Raw genomic sequence first — 23923 nt, 5'->3', positions numbered from 1 at the left:
ACCCACTCTGCTGTCTGTTGCTCTAGCCTGCTCTATACCGCTCTGCTCTATGCCCTTCTGCTGGATGCCACGCTATGCCGCTCTACTGAATGCCAGTCTGCACTATGCCAACCCACTCTATTCCGATCTACTGTGCGCCTCACTACTACCTTCTACACCAATCTACTCTATGCCACTGTACTCTATGCTGCGTCCCTCCGCTCCCGCCATCCCATTCCGCGCAGTGCCGCTCTATACCACTTCACCCCACTCTACTTCACCCCACTCTGTGCCATGCCAACCCACTCTGCTCCACTCCATGTCACCCTACCCTGCCCACTCTACTCCACACTACCCAACTCTAACCTACTTCACCCCTCCCCATCCCATCCTATCCCACCCCACCCTACTCTACCCCACCCTGCTCTACCCCACCCTACTCTACCTGCCAACAAACATGCTGCTGTATAAAAGACATCGACAAAGCCAATAGCTCTCGCTTATGCAAGACCTATTGGCTTTGCCAATGCTGGTTTAAAATTTTCCCTACATCAATATTTAGAGATAAAGTCCTTCATTTGGCTCTAGCTACTAGTTTTTACGAGATTTCTCTAATCATACTGTATAATCATAATGCTATTTTATTGTACTCTTAAACCTGTGTATAATTTCGTTGTAAGGTGAAGTTGATACTGCTGCGAGCATGCTGTTGATCTGTAATTTGTCTGTTTCTGTTGAAGGTTCCAAACCCTAATTTGCTGCTCGAAGATCCATCATGGAAGTGGTTTCTGCCGACGTGAACAGTTTGCTACCTGAGGAGATCATGGACACAGAAATAACTTTGGAAGAAGACGACAGTATTGTGGCCGTCACTGTAACATCACCAATGGGGGACTCTGTTCCCATGGAGACTGAGTTGGAAGGGATGGTGAGTGTGAATTCAAGTAATGGCTCAACCACGTCCACCACCACTGGGCCAGTGACTGTGACCAGCAACCACTCCAGCCAACTTACACTGGCCACCCCAACCTCCAAACCGGATGCCAACACTATTGTAAAAAACGTCTTGCAAAGTGACCTCCAGAAGTTTAGTGCTCAGACTCCTATTACGTTATCGGCCAGTCAGTTCATTCTAAACAAGGTCACGCAGGCATCTGACCTTAAGGCTGCCAACGCGACTGTAAAGCAGGAAGGCCAGAAACTGATTGTCACAACAAAGTCTGGGCAGCCGTTTGTCTTAACGTTACCCCACGGCCAGTTGCCCCATGCTCCGAAACTTGCATCCCTCGTGCAGGCGGCAGACTCTAAGGGGCAGACACCTCAGATCAAGGTGCTGACCATTGGAGGCAGGTCGGAGCTGAAGCCTTCTATTGGTGTCTCCGCAGTGACGCAAGGAGTTCAGCTTATCAACACTGCAGCCAAATCATCTGTATTGCAGGCCCAGCAGTTCAAAACAGTACAGGTAAAGGTGGGGATGATGAGAGAAGTGAGATTGGTTTCAAATCCTGTGGGGTTTCAGAGACGTGTTCCAGTTTAGCTTACATTTAATATAAGAATCATGAGAGGCCAGCCCAGGCCTGCTGCCAATTTGATACTGCCCCATCCTAAATGATTGTTCGACTCATCCAGGTTGTTTCCTGGTAAATTATGCTCTGATATTAATTGATCATGTGTGTTGATGTGAGCAAAATGCTGTACAGTGATTATATTCCTGTGATTTACTGACTCGATAGCTAAACAATGCTGTTGCGTATTTCTATTTCAACTTTGTGAATTTCAGACTAACTTGCTCGGAATCTACTTTCCAAATTTATGGATCATTTTTTTTAATTGCAGATAATTTAAACCTAGGTTTTGTGACAGTCAACATTTTAAGAAAATTGTGCAATGAAGGTATCAACAAAATACAAGAAGATGCATTATAAGGGTGCACACATTCCAAGAATAATAAATACAATACATACAGAACAAGACTGTACCTTATGAAATAAGAGACTGGGTGGGGGTGGAAAAGAGATTCAGAAACTAGGAACCTTTTTTAAATTAAGTTTTATTGATTATGACAGTAAACACTACAAAACAAAAGAAACACCTTCACTCAAACATTCCCCAGTATAATACATTGCATTATAGTGCAGAATATAACCCAGGTAGGTCGTAGATAATGAATTAGGCTCGCTATGTGGTAACATTTACATTCTGATAGGGCTACATTTCGGAAGACCATAGCAATCACTCATCTTGCATCTAGGTCCATCAATGAGCAAGTCCAACCCACAGGGTCCAGCCATCGTTGCAGACTGGGGTGCAGCTGGTGTGAAACAGGACAGACCCACCCCAGCCATCATGCAGAAAGCTCACTAGGGTCAGTATCTCCTTGTGTACGTAATCAGCACCGCAGGGGGTCCCATGTGCCTTTGGGTCTGCTCTCAGGTGGAATCACAAGGTAATACGTGTATAAGGGTCCAATTGTTCCTGACAGTACAATAAATCATGAAGCCATGTTTTTACTTCAGACTGGTTCACTTTCCCCCATTTGTATACCCACCCACCTCTTCGCTAGCTGCAGGGCTATAGAGGCATATTGACGATCCACTTATGGTATAATTAGGGTGCAGCCAATCAGGGCTAGTTGAGATGAGTGTAATTGGGAACTTTAGTACATTTCAAAGGGGTTGTGTTACAATAAGTAATGTGGTGATCGCTCACAGTCCCTCAACTAGGTTAACTAGAAGAAGAGCAAGAATAAATTATTGTGGTTCGTGGAATACGTTCCCTGTCCTGCTACAGTGAAGTAAACACGTCCACATTCTGGAGATCCACACCAATGTGGTGGGATGTCTACATTTAAGTATGGGATCAAGACTTGAAATAAGAACTCAAGTACATAGGGGCAGCTAGCCCTGCACCAGAAAGGACCACAGATCCGATTGATACTTCCATTGACATAGACTACTTGATGACCTCTGTGCCATATTGAGATTAACTGGTGCAATTAATGGGAGGCAGAAGTCTAATCTAAGCCTTATGAAATTGATAAAGAAAAGCTTGTGGCTATTCTGGGGCGAAAGTATGCCAAAATCGTTTCTTCCTGGGGTTCTATCATGGCAGAGTCTGCATTTGCTGCAGTGTCGCCTGCTCACCACTCAACCAGTTTGGCTATTTGTCTATCTTCAAACCAGAAGACTGCCTCACCTGCTGTAGGAGCCTTCAAGATCAGCCACCCCACAGTAGTGCTGGAGTATATTTTGTAACAGTCATGGCCCTTCCCCTCAAGGCATCCCCATTAAGTTCCTGAGGTAGGTTCAGGTTGTAACTTCAGCTTATCTCAACTTTTCACCCAGCTAACATCCCCCCTCCAGACTTCAATATGGTGGATCTCAAGCGCAACTTCAAGTCTGGCAAAATGAAGACGTAATAGAACTAAAGTGGCTGGGTCCTGGTGTTCTGCTTCGAGGCTTTCTCCAGCTAGTTTGGTGTCAGTCTGACACTTTATTCACAGGTTTTCTCTCTGTCACCTGTCACCGGTTTCACACTCTATGTTGTTGCTCTTTGGGTCTAGTTCTGAACTGTTCTGGCTCATAAGTGTTTTTTTCCTAGTCCTTCTACTTGGATTCCTCATCTCTAGTCTCCAGTCCCACATTGCGTCTGGCACATCAAAGAAGAAAGTCTATGAGATGGAAATGATTTTTAACAGCAGTATATTGGTTAGTGCATAGCCTCAAGTTTTTTCTTTACTTTAACGAAGGATTTACTTTATTGCAGTTCTGTCTTTGTAAAATCTCTGAAGAACATGATCTAGGCGGAATTAAGCTTTACCATTCACAGTCTCCTTACTGCTATTAGAACAGATTATCTTTCTATACAGTTTCGGTTCCAGAGGGGGTAATTCTGGGAAAAAGGCCCCAGTAGGCCCTGTGTGCTCTTTCCACCTCAAAGCAGTTGGCGATATCTGACAGGGTGAATATTTTCAGAAGTGTCTAGGATGGAGCACTCAAGTACTTCTGAGATGCTGACAGCTCTCAGGATGCTTCCTCTGGCCCCTCCCCATGTCCTTCACTCCTTTCTCTTGGAATGTGAAAGTAACTGGAAAGTGGGTAGCTTTCTTTTTGAGGTCTCCAAGCATATCTTTCAGGTTGGAGACCCTTCCCTCTGTAGCAGTCAATCGATCGAGCACATTTCGGTCATCTTATCTTGAGGAGCATCTGAACCTACTACTCCTGCTTTAGTCTTCAAAGTGGTTTGGGTGTCTCTCATAGACTGTATTATTGTCTCAGAGGACAGAGTATCCCAGAGTATGTCTTCCCCAAGAGGTGTCTGAGGTTTTCTTGCCATGGCTACCTTTGCATATCTATCCTGATTCTGTAGTAGGGGATCTCTGTGTATAGTCATAATCTAGTGAATAGTCCCGCCCATGTGCGTGGACCCCGGAGCAATCAAAAATAATCTCTTAAAGTGTCGAAAAATTGCAGAACTGCACAGACACTTAAGAGAGAATTTAAAGACAGATAATGCAGCCTATAAAAGGCTAGACTGTCCAGTACTTCAACTAGAAATTCCATAACAAAATCCACAAAACAGCAAAGCCTGTACAGATTTCCCTTGCTTTAACAGCAAACACCCTCTGGAATGATAGAGAGGAGAACCTGGATAGACAAGCCCCATAGGATGCCATTATGTGGCTCAGAGCAGGATACTGTGCCTTTAAGAGAACCTTCCAGAACTTCACAGTATCCCAGAATGCACTGCAGGTCCCATTTACTTTCAGTTCTTTTTTCCGGCTCCTGCAAGCAGGACCCTGGAGCATTGAGCTCTCCCTTTTTAAGGGTTTATTGGTGATTTATTTTCACTTTGTTGTTCAAGTTAAGTGCTTTTAAGTACTTTGGTGCTGTTCTTCTTGGTATTTTGCTCCTTTTGAAGTCAAATATACCTGCATTATTTGACAAATGCCCGGAGTGCTCCAGGAAGAAGGCAAAATCAGATTCCCATGAGGTGTGTATCCTCTGCCTTCCCTCTTCCCACATCCCAGAGGAGTGTGAGATTTGTCAAGGCTTCTCTGGCAGGACCCTGAAGGAAAGACAGAAGATCAGGCTTCAGGGCCTCAAGGAAAGAAGGCTGAAGGCGCAAGGTGGGTCTGGAGGGGCTTATTCTGCCCATGCTGAGGCCTCTGGGGGGCTCCCCAGGGGCAGGAAGACCAGCAAACGCTCCCATTCTCCGTCTGGGTCGGTTGCACTGACTACGACGTCGAGAGGGATGACTACGGTCTGTTTCCCGTCTCCCCAGGGCTCTGGGTCGAAGCAACGTCGACAGTCGACGTCGAGGGAATTACACAGCCCGCCGTTGAAGTCTCCTTTGACGATTTCGTTTTCATCATCGTCGGTGTCGACGTCGAGTGATCGACGTCGAATGGCCCGGCGTCGGCGCTCGCCATCGAAGCGACACCGCCGTTCGCCGTCGGCGAAGAGGAAACAATCGTCGTCGAGGGGATCCTCGTCGTCGAGTCCGCCGTCGAGGCGGAAGAGGTCGCCGTCGAGGCGGAAGAGGTCGCCGTCGATGAGGTCGCCGTCGAGGCGCAAGAGGTCGTCGATGAGGCGCAAGAGGTCGGCGTCGAGACGCAAGAGGTCGTCGTCTAGACGGACGAGGTCGCCGTCGAGGCGGACGAGGTCGCCGTCGAGGCATGGAAGACGGTCGACGCCGAGGAAGGGACGCTCGACGTCGAGGGGCCTGCGCTCGCCGTCTGGTCACCGTTCTTCGACGTCGAGGAAGCGTGGTGAGAGGCCTGATGCTGTGGGAGGCTCGCCAAAGTCCAGGTCTGGGGAGGAAGGCGATCACCGGGATCGGTGTACTCCGAGGTGTACACTCCATCACAGAGGCATGTTACGCCTCCGCCTCCGTTGCCGAGCGGTCTCCCTCCGAGGGCTCCGACCCCTCCTCCTTTGCCTCCTCTGCCTCCACCGGTACCTCGGCCTCAGGTGCCAGATAGGCCTCCCCCGGTTCCTCCGAGGTCGGTCTCGTTGCCCAGGCTTCCGACCCCTCCCAAAGGGACTCCTAAGCTGCAAGCCCCGTCCAAACCCAGGACGCCCGCTCCGGGGAAACCGACGGAGCGTCCCAGGCCTAGGAAATCGCGGTCCCGCTCCGGACGGAGAGGAAGATCGAGGAGTCGGCACAAGTCCTCCACTAGATCTAGGCATCGCCATAGGAGGCGAGGATCCAGGTCCCGTACGGACTCCCCTAGGACTCGCTCATATTCGCCGACCTTATCGGACTCCCCGGAAACAAGGGTGTCTCCGGTGGACGACATCAGCACGTTCCAGGAGGTTCTCCTGAGGGGGGCTACGAAATTGGGCATCACGGTGACGGCTTCTACACCTACGACGTCCGTGATATTCGAGACACTTCACAAGAAGCATCTGTCTCGCCCTCTGCTGCCATTGGTGCCAGGGCTGGTCGAACCTGCGGAGGAGCTGTTTCTTACGCCTGCGGTGATGAAGGCCGCTCCCTCCCGACTTCTGAAGAAGTACAGAGCACCGGATTCGGACCCGGCCTTCCTGCGGATGGACCCAGTACCCGACTCCGTTATAGTGACGGCGGCCAGGAAGTTACACTCTACCTCCCCGTCCTCCACCGTGCCACCTGATAAAGAAAGCCGATGGATTGATTCGGCTGGAAGGAAGGCTTGTGGAACTTCTTCCACGACCATGAAAGCCTCCAGCGATTCGGCATTGCTGGGGCGGTACGGCCGTGCCCTGTGGTACTCCCTAGAACAGTTCACGGACCTTCTGCCACGAGACAGGAGGGAGGACTTCCTAGAAATACTTAAGGAAGGGATGCTGGTTTCAAACCAGGTCATCAGCGCGGCTGTGAATATCTCGCTGTTGGCGGCCCATGGTTACTGTCACGGGATCACCCAGCGCCGCCATGCTTGGCTCAGGCTCACGTCACTCAAGCCGGAGGCCCAGCAGCGGGTGGCCAATCTGCCCTTTTCCGTAGAAACGCTGTTCGGAAAACATGCCGATGATGAGATGGCCCGCATGAAGGCGGAGGCGGAGACCCTGACGGCTGTGGGCTTGGAAAATCCCAAAGAAAAGAAGTCCTACCGCCCTTCCAGAGACGGTTCGGTGCACAGGGAAAAGGACGAGGACAGTCTTCGGGACAGCAGCAGCAGCAACAACAGCAGCAGTTCCGGAGACCCTTCCAGAAGCGCCAGAGGGGTAGAGGTGGACAACAGTCCTCTACTTTGAACAAAGGCCCGGCCGGGTCTCGACCCTGAGCGGTTACTTCCCCTTCATCCGTTACCCGCTCCGGTGGGGGGGAAGCGTTCAATTTTTTCTGGCAGAGTGGAGAAAAATTACTCAGGACAAGTGGGTGCTGAATATTGTTTGCAATGGATACAGTCTTCGGTTCACCAGCCCTCCTCCATCGATTCCTCCGGCCAGCTCGCAGTATCAACTGCGCGAGCTCCAGGCGGAGGCCGATATCCTGTTAAGGAAAAGGGCGCTAGAAGACGTACCTCTGTCTCAAAGAGGAAGAGGTCTGTACTCCCGGTTCTTTCTGGTCCGCAAGAAGGACAAGAACGAGTTCAGGCCCATTCTGGACTTGCGACAGGCAAACAGGTGGATTCGCAGAGAAAAGTTTTGCATGCTGTCGTTGCATCAGATTTATCCTCAGTTGCAACAGGGAGACTGGCTATGTGCTATAGACCTACAGGATGCGTACTTCCATGTGCCCATTGCACGCAAACACAGGAAGTTCCTGCGATTTCAAGTCGGCACCAATCACTATCAGTACACGGTACTTCCATTCGGGCTGAAGTCTGCGCCCAGAACATTCTCGAAGTGCATGGCAGTGGTAGCGGCACACCTGAGGAAGAACAAGGTGTTTGTCTACCCGTACCTGGACGATTGGTTGATCAAGGCCTCCTCCTTCTCGGAAGCTCAAGCACACTTCCAGAAGACGTGCGTTCTATTGAACAAGCTGGGGTTGCACATCAACATGTCCAAGTCTGTCCCGACTACGGTCCAGTGCATTCAGTACTTGGGAGCCACCATCGATACGATGTCAGCAAGCGTGTCTCCTTCGGAGGAGCGACGATTATCACTCCTTCGGAAGGCTCAGGCTCTTATGACCACTCCATCTACAACAGTGAGGAAGGTGTCTTCTCTACTGGGATCGATGGCCTCTTGTATCTTCCTGACGGCACACGCGCGGCTGCACATGAGACCGCTGCATGAGTGCTTAGAGGATCAGTGGGACCAGAGGAGAGGATCTTGGGACAACAAGATACGACTATCTGAAAGAAACAGGTTAGTATTAGATTCCTTACCTTAGAATATCCCCAGGCGTCAGTCTGGATCCGGAAACTTTTGCGTAGCAGTACCCCTGCGCGTCGGTAGGCGTCGTCTGCAGGCGTCCCCTGCGGCTCAGCGTCGTCGGCGTCGTGCGCCGTGATGACGTCGCTGGAGTATATAGACGCCGCCTCCGCGCGCTGACGTCAGTTCTTCTTTTTTCTGCGCCAGTTAGAGCAGATCCGAAGAGCAGTACTCCGGTCTTTTGACCAAGTGTTTTGTTAACTAATTAATCTTCTACGGTGCCGGTAGGATGCCCGGTTTCAAGAGTTGCGACGAGTGCGACCGCCTGATGTCGGTCACCGACCACCATCGACTCTGCCTCCGGTGTCTGGGCGCGGACCACGACGTGGAGTCCTGCGTCGACTGTCGGGCCTTGACTGGTAAAGCTAGGCGGGAGCGGTCCCGCAAGCTTCTCGAGCTCCGAGTGTCGGCCCCGCGTCGAGAGCGGTCCCGGTCCGGTCGGAGGTCGAGGGAGCGGTCGAAGGAACGATCGCGGAGCCGCCATGAGCGCTCCGGGAGTCGCCATCATTCCTCCGGTTCGTCAGGTAAGCGACACAAGAAGTCGGGGCGTCGTCATCGTACCCCCGACTCCCCCCGACGCCCGCGTGATGCGGCCGGGGGTTCGGGTGGCCCCACCCCCGCGGGCCCGCGTGGGTCGCCGACGCCGTCTGCCCCATACCCGTCGGTCCCTGGGGAAGGCGCGTCGCGTGAGGAGATCGAGGCCTTCCTCATAGCTATGAGGGCGAGGTCTCCTCCGGCGGGGCCCACGGCGCCTGCGGGCCCGTCGGTCCCGTCTGGGGGCCCGAGCGGTTCGGGTGCTCCTGCCCCGACGCCGCCGGTGACTCCGGCCACGGCGCCGCCGGTGGCTCCGGCCACGGCGCCGCTGGGCCCCTCAGGTTCGACGCCGGCTGGTCTGCCGGCCTCTCCGGCGTCGGTTCCTTTGGGCCAACCCGTGGTACCGCCTCCGCGCGGTGCAGCGACTCCGCCGTCGGTTCCGGCCGGCGTCGGGTCCCCTGTGCCGACGCCACGCGGCGCCACCCCCATTCCTCCTCTGACTCCTGACGCGGAGTCGGACCGGCGTCGTCCGACGCCGGATCCGGCGCCGATGGGGCCCATTGACCCCGAGGTCTATATCGTCGATCCAGAATACGACGATGAGGACGAGTATGGAGAGGGTTGGGGGGGGTCTGAGGACCCTTTATCCCGTGCCTGCCAGTATGATGTGGACTGGGTAGGTGATCTGGGTGATGCCAGTGGTCTGGACGAGTCGCCCAACCCTGGGTTTGTCTCCCCGAGCCCTGTGGCGTCTGAGGCAGGTGCTGCCTATTCGGTGGTCCTGATGAGGGCTGCCAAGGCCCTGAGCCTTGAGCTACCCGTCGCGAAGGTCAAGCCGAACATTCTGACCGAGGTGTTTAAACCGCAGTCATGCCCCCAGGAGCCTCTGCTGCCGTTTAATGAGGCCCTGACGGATGTCCTTTTGGCACCTGGTCCAGGCCCGCTTCTGGTGCGCCGGTTGACCGGAACGTTGCCAGGCGTCACCGTCCGTGCTCGGACGACCCTGCCTTCCTTTCCACCCATCCCTCCCCGGAGAGTCTGGTGATCCAGGCCTCCACTTCACAGTCCGCATTCCCGTCGGCTCCGCCCGATCGGGAATCAAAGCGGTATGACCAATTTGGTAAAAAGGTCTTTTCCTCTTTGAGCGCTGGACTGCGGTCTTGTAACACCGCGTGCCTCTTGGGCCGCTACACCCACTCCCTGTGGGATACGGTCGAAGAGTGTTTGCCGCAATGCCCCCAGGAAGTGCGGGACAAGCTCACCCGGGCCTTGGTTGAAGGCCGGGATGCGGCGCGGTACTCGATCCGTTGTGGTCTGGACACGACCGACTCACTGGGACGGGCCATGTCCACGACGGTGGCGATTCGTCGCCATGCTTGGCTGAGATCTGCCAACTTCTCGCCAGACGTCCAAAATACACTCATGGACATGCCATTTGATGGCAGTCGCCTGTTTGGTGACAAAGCGGACCACGCGCTGGAGCGCTTCAAGGACTCCCGGGTCACGGCCAAGTCCTTGGGCCTTTCGACCCAGCGCCAGCAGACGGGTTCGTTTCGCCCCTTTCGTGGCCAAGGGAGGGGCGGTCCCACACGTGCTGCCAGCCACGCGCCGCAGAACGCTCCCCAGCGCGGTGGCGGCCGTGGTTTCCGCCGTGGTGGCGGTAGAGGCCAGCGGCGAGGTCAGTCCACGCCTCCCCCCGCTGCTGCATCCAAGCCTTCCTAGTCCGAGCTTTCGGGCTCACGTGACGCCAGTGGGTGGCAGGGTTCGCCATCACCACTCCCGCTGGCGCGCGATCACATCGGACAGGTGGGTGCTGCTGCTCGTTCGAAGGGGCTATGCCCTCCCCTTCGAGTCCACTCCTCCAGCCATGCCACCGCAGAACCACCGTGTGTCGGGGGACCACTTGACACTTCTGCAGGAGGAAGTTACGGCCCTCTTGGCCAAGGGGGCCATCGAGCGCGTTCCTGGGCCAGAAGTAGGGTGTGGTTGCTACTCCCACTACTTTCTGGTACCCAAGAAGGACAAGGGAGGCCTGCGTCCTATCTTGGACCTGCGGAACGTCAACGGCTTCCTCCGGAAGGAGAAGTTCAAGATGTTGACTTTGGCTCAGGTCTTGGCTGCTCTCGACCCACAAGACTGGATGGTAGCGTTGGACTTGCAGGATGCGTATTTTCACATCCCCGTCCTGCCGGCCCACCGGCGTTACCTGCGGTTCACGGTAGGCCACGAGCACTTTCAGTTTATCGTGCTCCCATTCGGCCTTACCAGCGCCCCACGGGTGTTCACGAAAGTGATGGCGGTGGTCGCAGCTCATCTGCGCCGGTTAGGGGTTTCAGTCTTCCCCTACCTCGACGACTGGTTGTTGAAGGCGGGCTCGCCCCAGACAGTCGTCCACCACCTTCAGATGACGGCAGACCTCCTGCACGAGCTGGGGTTTTCCATCAATGTGCCGAAATCACACCTGTGTCCCTCTCAAAAGCTCCTTTTCATCGGAGCGGTTCTCGACTCGGCGCAGTTTCGGGTTTATCCCCCGGAACGGCGGGTCCGGGATATTCAGGCTCTGATTCCCATCTTTCAGCCGTTATCCCGGGTTTCGGTCAGGTTGACGCTGCGGCTTCTGGGGCTGATGGCCTCCTGCATCCTACTGGTGCATCACGCCAGGTGGCGGATGCGGGCTCTGCAGTGGGCCCAGCATCAGGGCAACCTATCCGACCATGTCCTGATCTCGGAGGGCACTGCGAGACAGTTGCAGTGGTGGCTTACGGACCGCGATTGGGTCAGAGGCAGATCCCTCTCCCTTCCCCAACCGGAGCACGTGGTTGTGACGGACGCGTCCCTCCAGGGCTGGGGTGGCCACTTGGGAGAGGCGGAGATCAGAGGCATCTGGTCTCCGGCGGAGTCCCGGCTCCATATCAACCTGTTGGAGCTGCGGGCGTTTCGCCTAGCACTGAAGGCATTCCTCCTGTAGGAGAGTAGGGTCTGCAATCCTATGATCACCCAGATTTTTGCTTTTTGCTGCACTGGTTTACGACTTTCCCTGGCTGTGGGCCTGCTAATCAGACCCACAGCCTAGCTGTTCTCTCTATCCAAATTGTACTCAGGTACTGAATTGGCACTGGGCCCTCTCCAAGTCCCTGTACCCAGGGCTGAGGTGCACCCAGAAGTCTCCCAGGGGCTGAAGCATGTATTGTGCCACCCCTGGATTGACTAACTAAAACTGACACAACTGGCTGCACGACAGCTGGGGCAAGGTGGTGTACTCACCCTTTGCTTTAGATATAGTATACCTATATCTAACCCTAAATGGACACACAGATCTCCTATCAGTCACTCCTATGGCAGGCCTTAACAATCCTGAAGGCAGAGTGCTTGGAATCGTGTGAGATGGTGCTCTAGCATGAGCTGAGCCTGTCTGCGGCTTTCGGGATCCATCCCTTAGCCGTTTCCATGATATCGCATACCATATACTCTTAAGTGCATTATAATCCTCGCGGTTATGTGCCAACTCTGGTATCGCTTTATCAAAACATGTCGAGTAAGGTGTCATACGAATTGGAATACTAACCCCTCGCCAATTCTGGCGACGGGGTTAGCATTCCACCCTTCTAGAGGGACACGACATGCCTGTAACCTATAACCCGGTTAAAAGTCAGACAGAGCCTTAGCATCCCCAAAATGGATGCTGCCACCGAGACACAAGTCTGCCCTCCTGCTGCTGGGAGTCCTCCCAGAGCAGGAGATAAGGACAAAGGGTTTCCTGCCAGGGGCGGTGCCAGCACCGTCCCAGACAGGGTTTTGTGTATTGTAGGTAGGCAGGGCTTTAGAGGAAGGTGACTGCACGTGGCACCCCGGTGCTCACTGTGCATAGGCTGGCTGGAACCAGTTCCAGGGTCACTCCAGACCCTGTGCTGGGGAAAAGCCCGCCAAGGAAGTGGGTGTAACCACCCCCCTCCTAGTCCCACCCATAGGGCAGGACTTAGTCGCGTGCCAGCCCCTTTTTACAGGATAAAGGTAGAGACTGGCCCCCTTCCAAATCAGATCATCTTTGAATCCTGAAACTACTTTCTGCGAAAGGAACTCAAGACTTCTTCCTAAGATTTCTCCCTTGTGACTAAGGAGTAGTCACCCTGCATCCGCAGGCACCATCTAAGAACACTGCGGTCTGCTGCAAGTCCTTCCTCCGGAATCCGACTGCCCAGCTCGACGAGAACCGGCTTCCCTGGCACCTCTGACCTCTACCCACCTCTACAGCCCAGCTGAGAACCGTGGGTGCGACGAGACTTCAAGGGACCGGCCATCTGCAAGACTGCACGACTTCTTTCCAGCAAGCCCGCCGAGTAATCTACTGGTGAGTGCTTTGGGGTCCGAGAAGCCCCGACTCTGAGCAGCTCCAGCTCCGAAGTGCAGCCCCCCAGCATCTCCACGATCTGCGTGGGGCCCTTCTGCTTTCCGCTGCTCACCGCGTTGTTTGGCTACTAGCCCGTTGGCTTGTGGCCTTCCTGACGACGCCCGACGACATTTCTGCTGCTGGTCTGGTTGCTCCAGACTGGCCCTCGCTCCCTTCCAGAAGAGGAGCACCCCGGACCCTCCTGGTCCACTCAAGACGCCATTTTGAGTCCACCGCGTGGGCTTGAATTAGCCAAGGCTTGTTGCCCAATCCTGGGTAACTTCGACGCCAACGACTTCATCCTTCGTGGGACAGCTCGCACCTCCATCCTGGTCGCCGACAACGCCTCCTGGTCCGAGAGACTGCAGAGCCCAGCAGCGCCCACTCACCTGACTGCGGTGACTTCGCCCGGTGCCATCCTGGTGCCCACTTAATCACTGGCTAGTGATTCAAGAACTTGGTCCCCTCTGCTTTCAGGTTTTCTTCTTCCTTGATCCAGGCTTGGATCCATCGAACTTTCCTTCACTGGTCGCCTGCCAGCAACTTCTTCCTTCCAGGCTCCTGGTCCGGCAACGAGATCCCCGACGTCTTTTCAGACCTATGCAGCTGCAGCCCCTGGGCTAGGTAACTTCGGCACTCCGGTGTCCCAGCATAGCCTCACTATCCAAGGGTCAGGATCCACTGTCGTTTTCTCCCTACCAGGTCGGGTTCGCCCGTGAACACTAACTTTGTGAATTCTAGCTTCCATAGACTTTGTCCCGCATCCCGCGTGAGAGTGCACACTCTGCACCCGAGTCCCCTGGGCCTCCTAGTAGTAATCTAACGATTCCCTAGTCCAGTCCTAGCGATTCCAAAGCCTATTAGAACTGTTACTTACCTGCTAGTAATTCGCATTCCACTTTTAGCGTATATGGTTTTTCGTGCCCCTCGGGCATTTGTGTAACGTGCTAACTTAAAAGTATTTTCGTAAGAGTTTTGTTGTGTGCTTAGCTCCCTGTCTCATAAAGAGCCAGGGTAGTCTTGTTATAAATAAATACACTGTTTATTTTCATAACAACTTGTGTGGTGTCCTTTCACTGGGTGTTCAAGGGGTAATGTGATGGTAAAACAGCTGGCTTAACACGCCCTCTAGAGTCTTAGCCTTAGACTGCTCGTATCCATGCTACTAGGATAGCTGGTCTATAAGGTTGACTTACAACCAATCATCAATAAGGGTTGTTTGGACTGATATATAGTGATCACTAGAATAGTGAGCACTGCACATCAGGCCAACTTCTCACATTGGTGAGCAGCGGTTGGGATTTGAGCTTGCTGTTGTTTTACCACACATATCCTAAGAATATCTTGTGAAAGATCACATAAGTACTAAAGGTACATATAACTTAGCTTAGAATACTCTGAGTTCTACTGAACCAGCTGTTGTAGCTCCTAGGGCCTAGCACACCCTAAACTACAACTCTAGCAAGGGATCAGTAGGCAAACATATAGTGTAGGTAAGTGCACCACTTACACCTCACTAGAAAAGCATGTCGACTCAGGAGGACTCTACTGAGACTCCCCTGGTCAGTGTTGACCCTCCACAGGTCACTTCAAGATATGCAGCTCTCAGTTTCCATGAGATGAGACAGATCTGTGTCTCCAGGAAACTGAAGCAGGGGTCTAACCCCACCACTTCCTTTCTGATAGGTCTCTTAGAGACATATGATGCCAGAAAGCTTTCTCAGTTACATGAGAACATGCCAGCCTTAGAGGGAACCTCTGGGGATCCAGATCTCCACAACACTGATTCAGCAGTTGAGGAGGAGGATCAGGAGGTACTCTCTGGGGATGAGGTAGACAAGGGTCTTGAGGTAGTCAGAAGGCTAACTAGGACCAACTTAGACTTACTTGGGCTAGGATCTGGGGGCCCCCCAGTACTAACCCGAAGTGGGCCTAACCTTGGAGTTAGGAGAGATAGATCTCTTTCTAGGGACTCCAATAGATCTCTGCACTCTAATGCCTCTTCTCAGGGGAGAAGGAATCCTCCACAGAGGAGATTTACTTCCCCTCAGAGAAAGGAGCATGAAGCTAGGATGAGACAAGCTGAACTGAGGATTGAAAGGGAAGAAATTGCCCTGGCCAAAGAGAAGCTTGCCCTGGCAAGAGAGCAGCAGATGAGTGGGCTAGCTCCCACTGGTGGCAGCAATCTCCCAAGAGATAGAGAGAAGGGTTTAGATACTAAACACCTGACGAAAATAGTGCCCCCCTTTAAGCAAGGGGATGACATCCAGAAATGGATGGCTGCTCTGGAGAGGGCCTGCACTGTGCAGAACATTCCCCAGAGTCAGTGGGCAGCTATACTGTGGCTCTCCTTTGATGGTAAAGGTAGAGATAAGCTCCTCACTACAAGAGTGGAGGATGCTAACAATTACCAGGTCCTGAAGAATACACTGGTTGATGGGTTTGGTTTAACCACTGAGCAGTACAGGTTGCTGTTCAGAGACACCCAGAAAACTCAGTCTCAGGACTGGTCTGATTTTGTGGATTGTGCCACTAAGGCTTTGGAGGGCTGGTTGCTGGGTAGCAAGGTTACAGATTACACAGGATTGTATAATCTAATGATGAGAGAACAAATTTTGAACAATTGTCAGAACCAGTTGCTGCACCAGCACCTTGTTGATTCAGATCTGACCTCTCCCCAAGAATTGGGAAAGAAGGCAGACAAATGGGTCAGGACAAGGATCAAGCAGAACCAGAACCAGAACCAGGGTGGCCAGAAGAAAGCAGACCAGAAGGGTAATGTTAAGAATGAGCAAAATGACCAGAAGTCTTCACCAGGTCCCCAACAAACCAAAGAGGGTGGGGGTCAGGCTTCCCAGAAGAAGAAGACTCAAGAAGGCCAGTCGAAAAGGTGGTGCCAGTACTGCAAAAGTAAATCTCACTGGTTTAGTGAGTGCACCAAAAGAGGAGGACAAACTCCTGCCACTACAGCTCCTAAAGCAACTGCACCCCCTAGTACAGTCAGTAGTGGTAGTGTCACTCCCAAGGCATTAGTTGGGTTAACCTTGGGTACTGAGGGGTCTGACAACTTAGTTGGCACACTCACTCAGGCTGTCCTTGTCTGTACAGGGGATATGGATATGTCCCCTGAAATAAGTCCCAATACTTTGGGCAAATACAGGCAGACACCTTTGATTAATGGCAAGATGGCTCAGGCCTATAGGGACACTTGTGCCAGTGTCACCATGGTGACACCTAACTTTGTGGACCCTGGACAGATCATGCCAGGTACTGATTTCCTGGTGACCAATGCCAGCAATGTCACTACTAGTCATAGTGTGGCAATTGTAGCTTTCTCCTGGGGTGGAGTGAAGGGACAAAAGAAAGTTGTAGTCAGTTCAGACCTCCCAGTTGATTGTTTGTTGGGCAATGATTTGGAGTCATCACAATGGTCAGAAGTGGAGCAGAGGACTCACATGGAGATGTTAGGCTTGCCAGCACATGTGCTTGCTGTGACTAGGTCACAGGCCAGAAGATGCCCCACTGAACAGGTGCTGGATCCTGAAATTATGGACCAGACACCTTCCAAGAAGAAGAGCAGTAAGGGTAAGGCTTTGCCTTCCCCCTTGCCCCAGGTTGAGGATCAAGTCTCTGAGGAGGCTGATCTAGAAGAGCTGAGGGAAACTGAGCCTAAAGAGCTTGAACTTGATCAAGTTGAGTTTCTGGGCTCAGGGGGACCCTCCAGAGCAGACCTGGGGAAGGAACAGTTGAGCTGCCCTTCCCTTGAACCCCTCAGACAGCAGGCTGCTGCTGAGGCTGCAGGGAATGCCACAGGTGCCCACAGGGTATACTGGGAAGATGGACTCCTGTACTCTGAGTCAAGAGACCCCAAGCCTGGTGCAACCAGGAGGCTGGTCATCCCCTTGTCTCTGAGAGGTTTCCTTCTCACCTTGGCCCATGAGATTCCCCTTGCAGGTCATTTAGGTCAGACAAAGACTTGGGACAGGCTTGTCTCACACTTTCACTGGCCCCATATGAATGAGAATACCAAGGAGTTTTGTCGCTCATGTGTCACTTGCCAAGCCAGTGGTAAGTCAGGTGGCACAACAAAGGCCCCCCTCATACCACTACCTGTGGTGGGGGTTCCCTTTGAAAGAGTGGGGATTGACATTGTTGGTCCAATGGAACCCCAGACAGCATCAGGACACAAGTTTATACTGGTGGTGGTGGACCATGCCACCAGGTATCCTGAGGCTATTCCCCTTAGGACCACTACAGCCCCTGTAGTGGCAAGAGCCCTAGTTGGAGTGTTCTCCAGAGTGGGTTTCCCTAAGGAGGTCGTTTCTGACAGAGGTACAAACTTCATGTCAGGATATCTGACTGCCATGTGGAAAGAGTGTGGTGTGAACTACAAGTTCACCACACCCTATCATCCACAATGCAATGGGCTTGTTGAGAGATTCAACAGGACCCTGAAAGGGATGATTCATGGACTACCTGAACCTCTTAGGAGAAGATGGGATGTCCTGATCCCCTGCCTCTTGTTTGCTTACAGAGAGGTCCCACAGAAGGGGGTTGGCTACAGCCCTTTTGAGCTTCTGTATGGGCATCCTGTAAGGGGACCCCTGTGTTTGGTGAAGGAAGGATGGGAGAGACCTCTCAAAAAGCCTGCAACCAACATAGTGGACTATGTACTTGGCCTCCGCTCCAGGATGGCTGAGTATATGGAAAAGGCATCTAAAAACCTTGAGGCCAGCCAGGAACTTCAAAAAGCTTGGCATGACCAAAAGGCTGTACTGACTGTGTACCAGCCAGGACAGAAGGTGTGGGTGCTGGAGCCAGTGGCCCCAGCAGCTCTGAAAGACAAATGGTCTGGGCCCCACACCATCATTGAGCAAAAGGGAGAGGTTACCTACTTGGTGGACCTTGGAGCTCCCAGGAGCCCTCTCAGAGTGCTCCATGTTAACAGGCTCAAGGCATATGTTGACAGGAAGGACATGAGCTTGCTCATGGCCACAGATGAGGGACAGGAGGAAGAGAGTGACCCTCTCCCAGACCTGCTCACTCAGAATCCTGATGATGGGTCAGTTGATGGTGTTGTCTTTTGTGGCAGCCTCACTGAACATCAGCAACAGGATTGCAGGCAAGTTCTGCAATCCTTTCGACATATGTTCTCTCTGACACCCAGCCAAACTGATTGGTGTACCCATGATGTTGACACTGGAGACAGTCTGCCTGTCAAGAGTAAAATCTACAGACAGCCTGATCATGTTAGAGACTGCATCAAAACTGAAGTGCAGAAAATGTTGGAACTGGGAGTCATTGAGCCCTCAGATAGCCCTTGGGCTAGCCCAGTAGTTCTAGTGCCAAAGCCTCACACCCAGGGTGGTAAGAGAGAGATGAGGTTTTGCGTAGACTACAGAGGCCTCAATGCAGTCACTAAGACTGATGCCCACCCAATACCAAGAGCAGATGAGCTTATAGATAGATTGGCTTCTGCCAACTTCTTAAGCACATTTGATTTGACAGCTGGGTATTGGCAAATCAGGTTAGCTGAGGAAGCCAAACCTAAAACAGCATTTTCTACCCCTGGAGGGCATTATCAATTTGTGGTAATGCCCTTTGGACTGAAAAATGCACCTGCCACCTTCCAAAGGTTGGTGAATCAAGTCCTCACTGGGCTGGATGACTTCTGTGCAGCTTATCTTGACGATATTGCTGTCTTTAGCTCCACCTGGGAGGATCACCTGGTCCACCTGAGGAAAGTGTTAGAGGCCCTGCAAAAGGCAGGCCTCACTATCAAGGCCACCAAGTGCCAGTTAGGGCAGTCACAGGTTGTATACCTGGGCCACCTTGTAGGTGGAGGCCAGGTTCAGCCACTGGAGAGTAAGATACAGGCCATCAAGGACTGGACTCCTCCAATCACCCAGACTCAGGTTCGAGCTTTCTTGGGCCTGACTGGGTACTATAGGAAGTTTGTCAGAAACTATGGGTCCATAGTGACCCCCCTTAATGACCTGACAAGCAAGAAGATGCCAAAGAAAGTTCAGTGGACAGCAAGCTGTCAGAAAGCATTCAATGACCTAAAGCAGGCCATGTGCACAGCACCTATCCTCAAGAGTCCAGACTACTCCAAGCCATTCATTGTCCAAACAGATGCTTCTGAGTTGGGTGTGGGAGCTGTTCTGTCTCAACTGAATTTTGATGGTAATGATCAGCCTATTGCTTTCATTAGTAGAAGGTTGACACCCCGAGAGAAAAATTGGTCAGCTATTGAGAGGGAGGCCTTTGCTGTGGTCTGGGCCCTGAAGAAGCTGAGGGCCTACTTGTTTGGCACTCACTTCACCATTCAGACAGACCATAAGCCCCTCTTGTGGCTAAATCAGATGAAGGGTGAAAACCCCAAACTGCTTAGGTGGTCCATTTCCCTACAGGGGATGGATTTTACAGTGGAGCATAGACCTGGGACTGATCACAGCAATGCTGATGGGCTCTCCAGGTATTTCCACTTAGAGCAAGAAGACTCACCTGGTCAAGGTTAGCTTATTGTCCCAAAGTTTGGGGGGGGGTCATGTAGGAGAGTAGGGTCTGCAATCCTATGATCACCCAGATTTTTGCTTTTTGCTGCACTGGTTTACGACTTTCCCTGGCTGTGGGCCTGCTAATCAGACCCACAGCCTAGCTGTTCTCTCTATCCAAATTGTACTCAGGTACTGAATTGGCACTGGGCCCTCTCCAAGTCCCTGTACCCAGGGCTGAGGTGCACCCAGAAGTCTCCCAGGGGCTGAAGCATGTATTGTGCCACCCCTGGATTGACTAACTAAAACTGACACAACTGGCTGCACGACAGCTGGGGCAAGCTGGTGTACTCACCCTTTGCTTTAGATATAGTATACCTATATCTAACCCTAAATGGACACACAGATCTCCTATCAGTCACTCCTATGGCAGGCCTTAACAATCCTGAAGGCAGAGTGCTTGGAATCGTGTGAGATGGTGCTCTAGCATGAGCTGAGCCTGTCTGCGGCTTTCGGGATCCATCCCTTAGCCGTTTCCATGATATCGCATACCATATACTCTTAAGTGCATTATAATCCTCGCGGTTATGTGCCAACTCTGGTATCGCTTTATCAAAACATGTCGAGTAAGGTGTCATACGAATTGGAATACTAACCCCTCGCCAATTCTGGCGACGGGGTTAGCATTCCACCCTTCTAGAGGGACACGACATGCCTGTAACCTATAACCCGGTTAAAAGTCAGACAGAGCCTTAGCATCCCCAAAATGGATGCTGCCACCGAGACACAAGTCTGCCCTCCTGCTGCTGGGAGTCCTCCCAGAGCAGGAGATAAGGACAAAGGGTTTCCTGCCAGGGGCGGTGCCAGCACCGTCCCAGACAGGGTTTTGTGTATTGTAGGTAGGCAGGGCTTTAGAGGAAGGTGACTGCACGTGGCACCCCGGTGCTCACTGTGCATAGGCTGGCTGGAACCAGTTCCAGGGTCACTCCAGACCCTGTGCTGGGGAAAAGCCCGCCAAGGAAGTGGGTGTAACCACCCCCCTCCTAGTCCCACCCATAGGGCAGGACTTAGTCGCGTGCCAGCCCCTTTTTACAGGAAAAAGGTAGAGACTGGCCCCCTTCCAAATCAGATCATCTTTGAATCCTGAAACTACTTTCTGCGAAAGGAACTCAAGACTTCTTCCTAAGATTTCTCCCTTGTGACTAAGGAGTAGTCACCCTGCATCCGCAGGCACCATCTAAGAACACTGCGGTCTGCTGCAAGTCCTTCCTCCGGAATCCGACTGCCCAGCTCGACGAGAACCGGCTTCCCTGGCACCTCTGACCTCTACCCACCTCTACAGCCCAGCTGAGAACCGTGGGTGCGACGAGACTTCAAGGGACCGGCCATCTGCAAGACTGCACGACTTCTTTCCAGCAAGCCCGCCAAGTAATCTACTGGTGAGTGCTTTGGGGTCCGAGAAGCCCCGACTCTGAGCAGCTCCAGCTCCGAAGTGCAGCCCCCCAGCATCTCCACGATCTGCGTGGGGCCCTTCTGCTTTCCGCTGCTCACCGCGTTGTTTGGCTACTAGCCCGTTGGCTTGTGGCCTTCCTGACGACGCCCGACGACATTTCTGCTGCTGGTCTGGTTGCTCCAGACTGGCCCTCGCTCCCTTCCAGAAGAGGAGCACCCCGGACCCTCCTGGTCCACTCAAGACGCCATTTTGAGTCCACCGCGTGGGCTTGAATTAGCCAAGGCTTGTTGCCCAATCCTGGGTAACTTCGACGCCAACGACTTCATCCTTCGTGGGACAGCTCGCACCTCCATCCTGGTCGCCGACAACGCCTCCTGGTCCGAGAGACTGCAGAGCCCAGCAGCGCCCACTCACCTGACTGCGGTGACTTCGCCCGGTGCCATCCTGGTGCCCACTTAATCACTGGCTAGTGATTCAAGAACTTGGTCCCCTCTGCTTTCAGGTTTTCTTCTTCCTTGATCCAGGCTTGGATCCATCGAACTTTCCTTCACTGGTCGCCTGCCAGCAACTTCTTCCTTCCAGGCTCCTGGTCCGGCAACGAGATCCCCGACGTCTTTTCAGACCTATGCAGCTGCAGCCCCTGGGCTAGGTAACTTCGGCACTCCGGTGTCCCAGCATAGCCTCACTATCCAAGGGTCAGGATCCACTGTCGTTTTCTCCCTACCAGGTCGGGTTCGCCCGTGAACACTAACTTTGTGAATTCTAGCTTCCATAGACTTTGTCCCGCATCCCGCGTGAGAGTGCACACTCTGCACCCGAGTCCCCTGGGCCTCCTAGTAGTAATCTAACGATTCCCTAGTCCAGTCCTAGCGATTCCAAAGCCTATTAGAACTGTTACTTACCTGCTAGTAATTCGCATTCCACTTTTAGCGTATATGGTTTTTCGTGCCCCTCGGGCATTTGTGTAACGTGCTAACTTAAAAGTATTTTCGTAAGAGTTTTGTTGTGTGCTTAGCTCCCTGTCTCATAAAGAGCCAGGGTAGTCTTGTTATAAATAAATACACTGTTTATTTTCATAACAACTTGTGTGGTGTCCTTTCACTGGGTGTTCAAGGGGTAATGTGATGGTAAAACAGCTGGCTTAACACGCCCTCTAGAGTCTTAGCCTTAGACTGCTCGTATCCATGCTACTAGGATAGCTGGTCTATAAGGTTGACTTACAACCAATCATCAATAAGGGTTGTTTGGACTGATATATAGTGATCACTAGAATAGTGAGCACTGCACATCAGGCCAACTTCTCACACCTCCCCTTTGTCAACGGGAGTGTGGTGCAGGTGTTCACGGACAACACCACCGCCATGTGGTACTGCAACAAACAGGGCGGTGTGGGGTCGTGGACCCTTTGCCAGGAGGCTCTGCGTCTCTGGCAATGGCTGGAACGTCAGGGCGTGACTCTGACGGTTCAACACCTGGCAGGTTCTCTGAACGCCAGGGCGGACGAACTCAGCCGTCGGTGCTCGGTGGATCACGAATGGCGTCTGAACTCGGACGTGGCGAGAGGCCTCTTTCAGCAATGGGGAGAGCCTTGGTTAGATCTATTCGCCACAGAAGAGAACGCGCAATGTCATCAGTTCTGCGCGTTGGAGTTTCCAAGACGGCACTCGCTCGGCGACGCCTTTCGGCGCGAGTGGAGTTGCGGTCTGTTGTACGCCTTTCCGCCTATACCACTTCTGCCCAGAGTGCTGAAGAAGATCAGGCGCGACCGGGCCCAAGTTATCCTTGTGGCTCCGGACTGGGCTCGAAGATACTGGTATCCCGAGCTACTCAGCATGACAGTCGGTCCCTCGATCCGTCTGCCCCTTCAGGAGGACCTTCTGTCGCAGCAGCAGGGGACGGTCCTCCACCCGAACCTGTCCAGTCTCCACCTCCATGCGTGGAGATTGAGCGGCGACAGTTGAGGCCATTTGACTTGCCTCCTGAAGTCTGTGATGTCATTCTGGCAGCCAGGCGTCCCTCCACAAAGTCGGTATACGCCTGCCGGTGGAACAGATTTGTGGCATGGTGCACAGCAAAGGCTGTGGATCCCCTTTCTGCCCCTCTGTCTGAGGTTCTCCTCTTCCTCCTTTCCCTTGCCCAGCAGGGCTCTGCTCTGGGCACTATCAAGGGCTATCTTTCTGCCCTTTCCGCCTTCTTGAGGCTACCTGATCAGCCATCTTTATTCAAGTCCCCTATTGTGTTAAGATTCTTGAAGGGCATCACGCACATGTATCCTCCAACTCCGTTCGTGATGCCTCAGTGGGACTTGAACCTGGTTCTAACTTTCCTGATGTGCGCTCCTTTTGAGCCCCTTCATTCCTGTCCTCTCTGTCTTCTCACTTTAAAGACGGCCTTCCTGGTAGCCATCACCTCTGCCAGGAGAGTGAGTGAGCTCCAGGCTCTTTCTATTCAACCTCCTTTCTTGTCTGTTCATCCTGATAAGGTGGTTCTTCGGACTAGACCTTCTTTCCTGCCCAAGGTAGTCTCTGCTTTTCACATTGGGCAGTCCATCACCTTGCCCTCCTTCTTCCCGCCTCCGCATCCTTCAAAGGATGAAGAGCGGCTCCATCGTCTGGACCCAAAACGTGCGCTTTCATTTTACATGGATCGCACACGCCAGTTCCGGGTGGATGACCAACTGTTTGTTGGCTACGTGGGTGAGAAG

The 23923-nt window shown here is 52.9% G+C and overlaps 1 protein-coding gene across 1 annotated transcript in view; it reads left to right on the top strand.

Annotated features, from left to right (window-relative positions):
• Positions 1-23923, top strand: part of LIN54 (lin-54 DREAM MuvB core complex component) — a 427221-nt gene that overhangs the window by 61965 nt on the left and 341333 nt on the right. Inside the window, exon 2 of the mRNA XM_078676187.1 lies at positions 720-1441. Within this exon, the coding sequence (XP_078532313.1) occupies positions 755-1441 (687 nt within the window). The 5' untranslated portion in view covers positions 720-754. The remainder of the gene's footprint in view (positions 1-719; positions 1442-23923) is intronic.

This window comes from Lissotriton helveticus, chromosome 2_1 (genome assembly GCF_964261635.1).
Source record: "Lissotriton helveticus chromosome 2_1, aLisHel1.1, whole genome shotgun sequence".
NCBI lineage: Eukaryota > Metazoa > Chordata > Amphibia > Caudata > Salamandridae > Lissotriton > Lissotriton helveticus.
The sequence above is the reverse complement of the archived record's forward strand: the minus strand, read 5'-3'. Positions and strand labels throughout refer to the sequence as shown.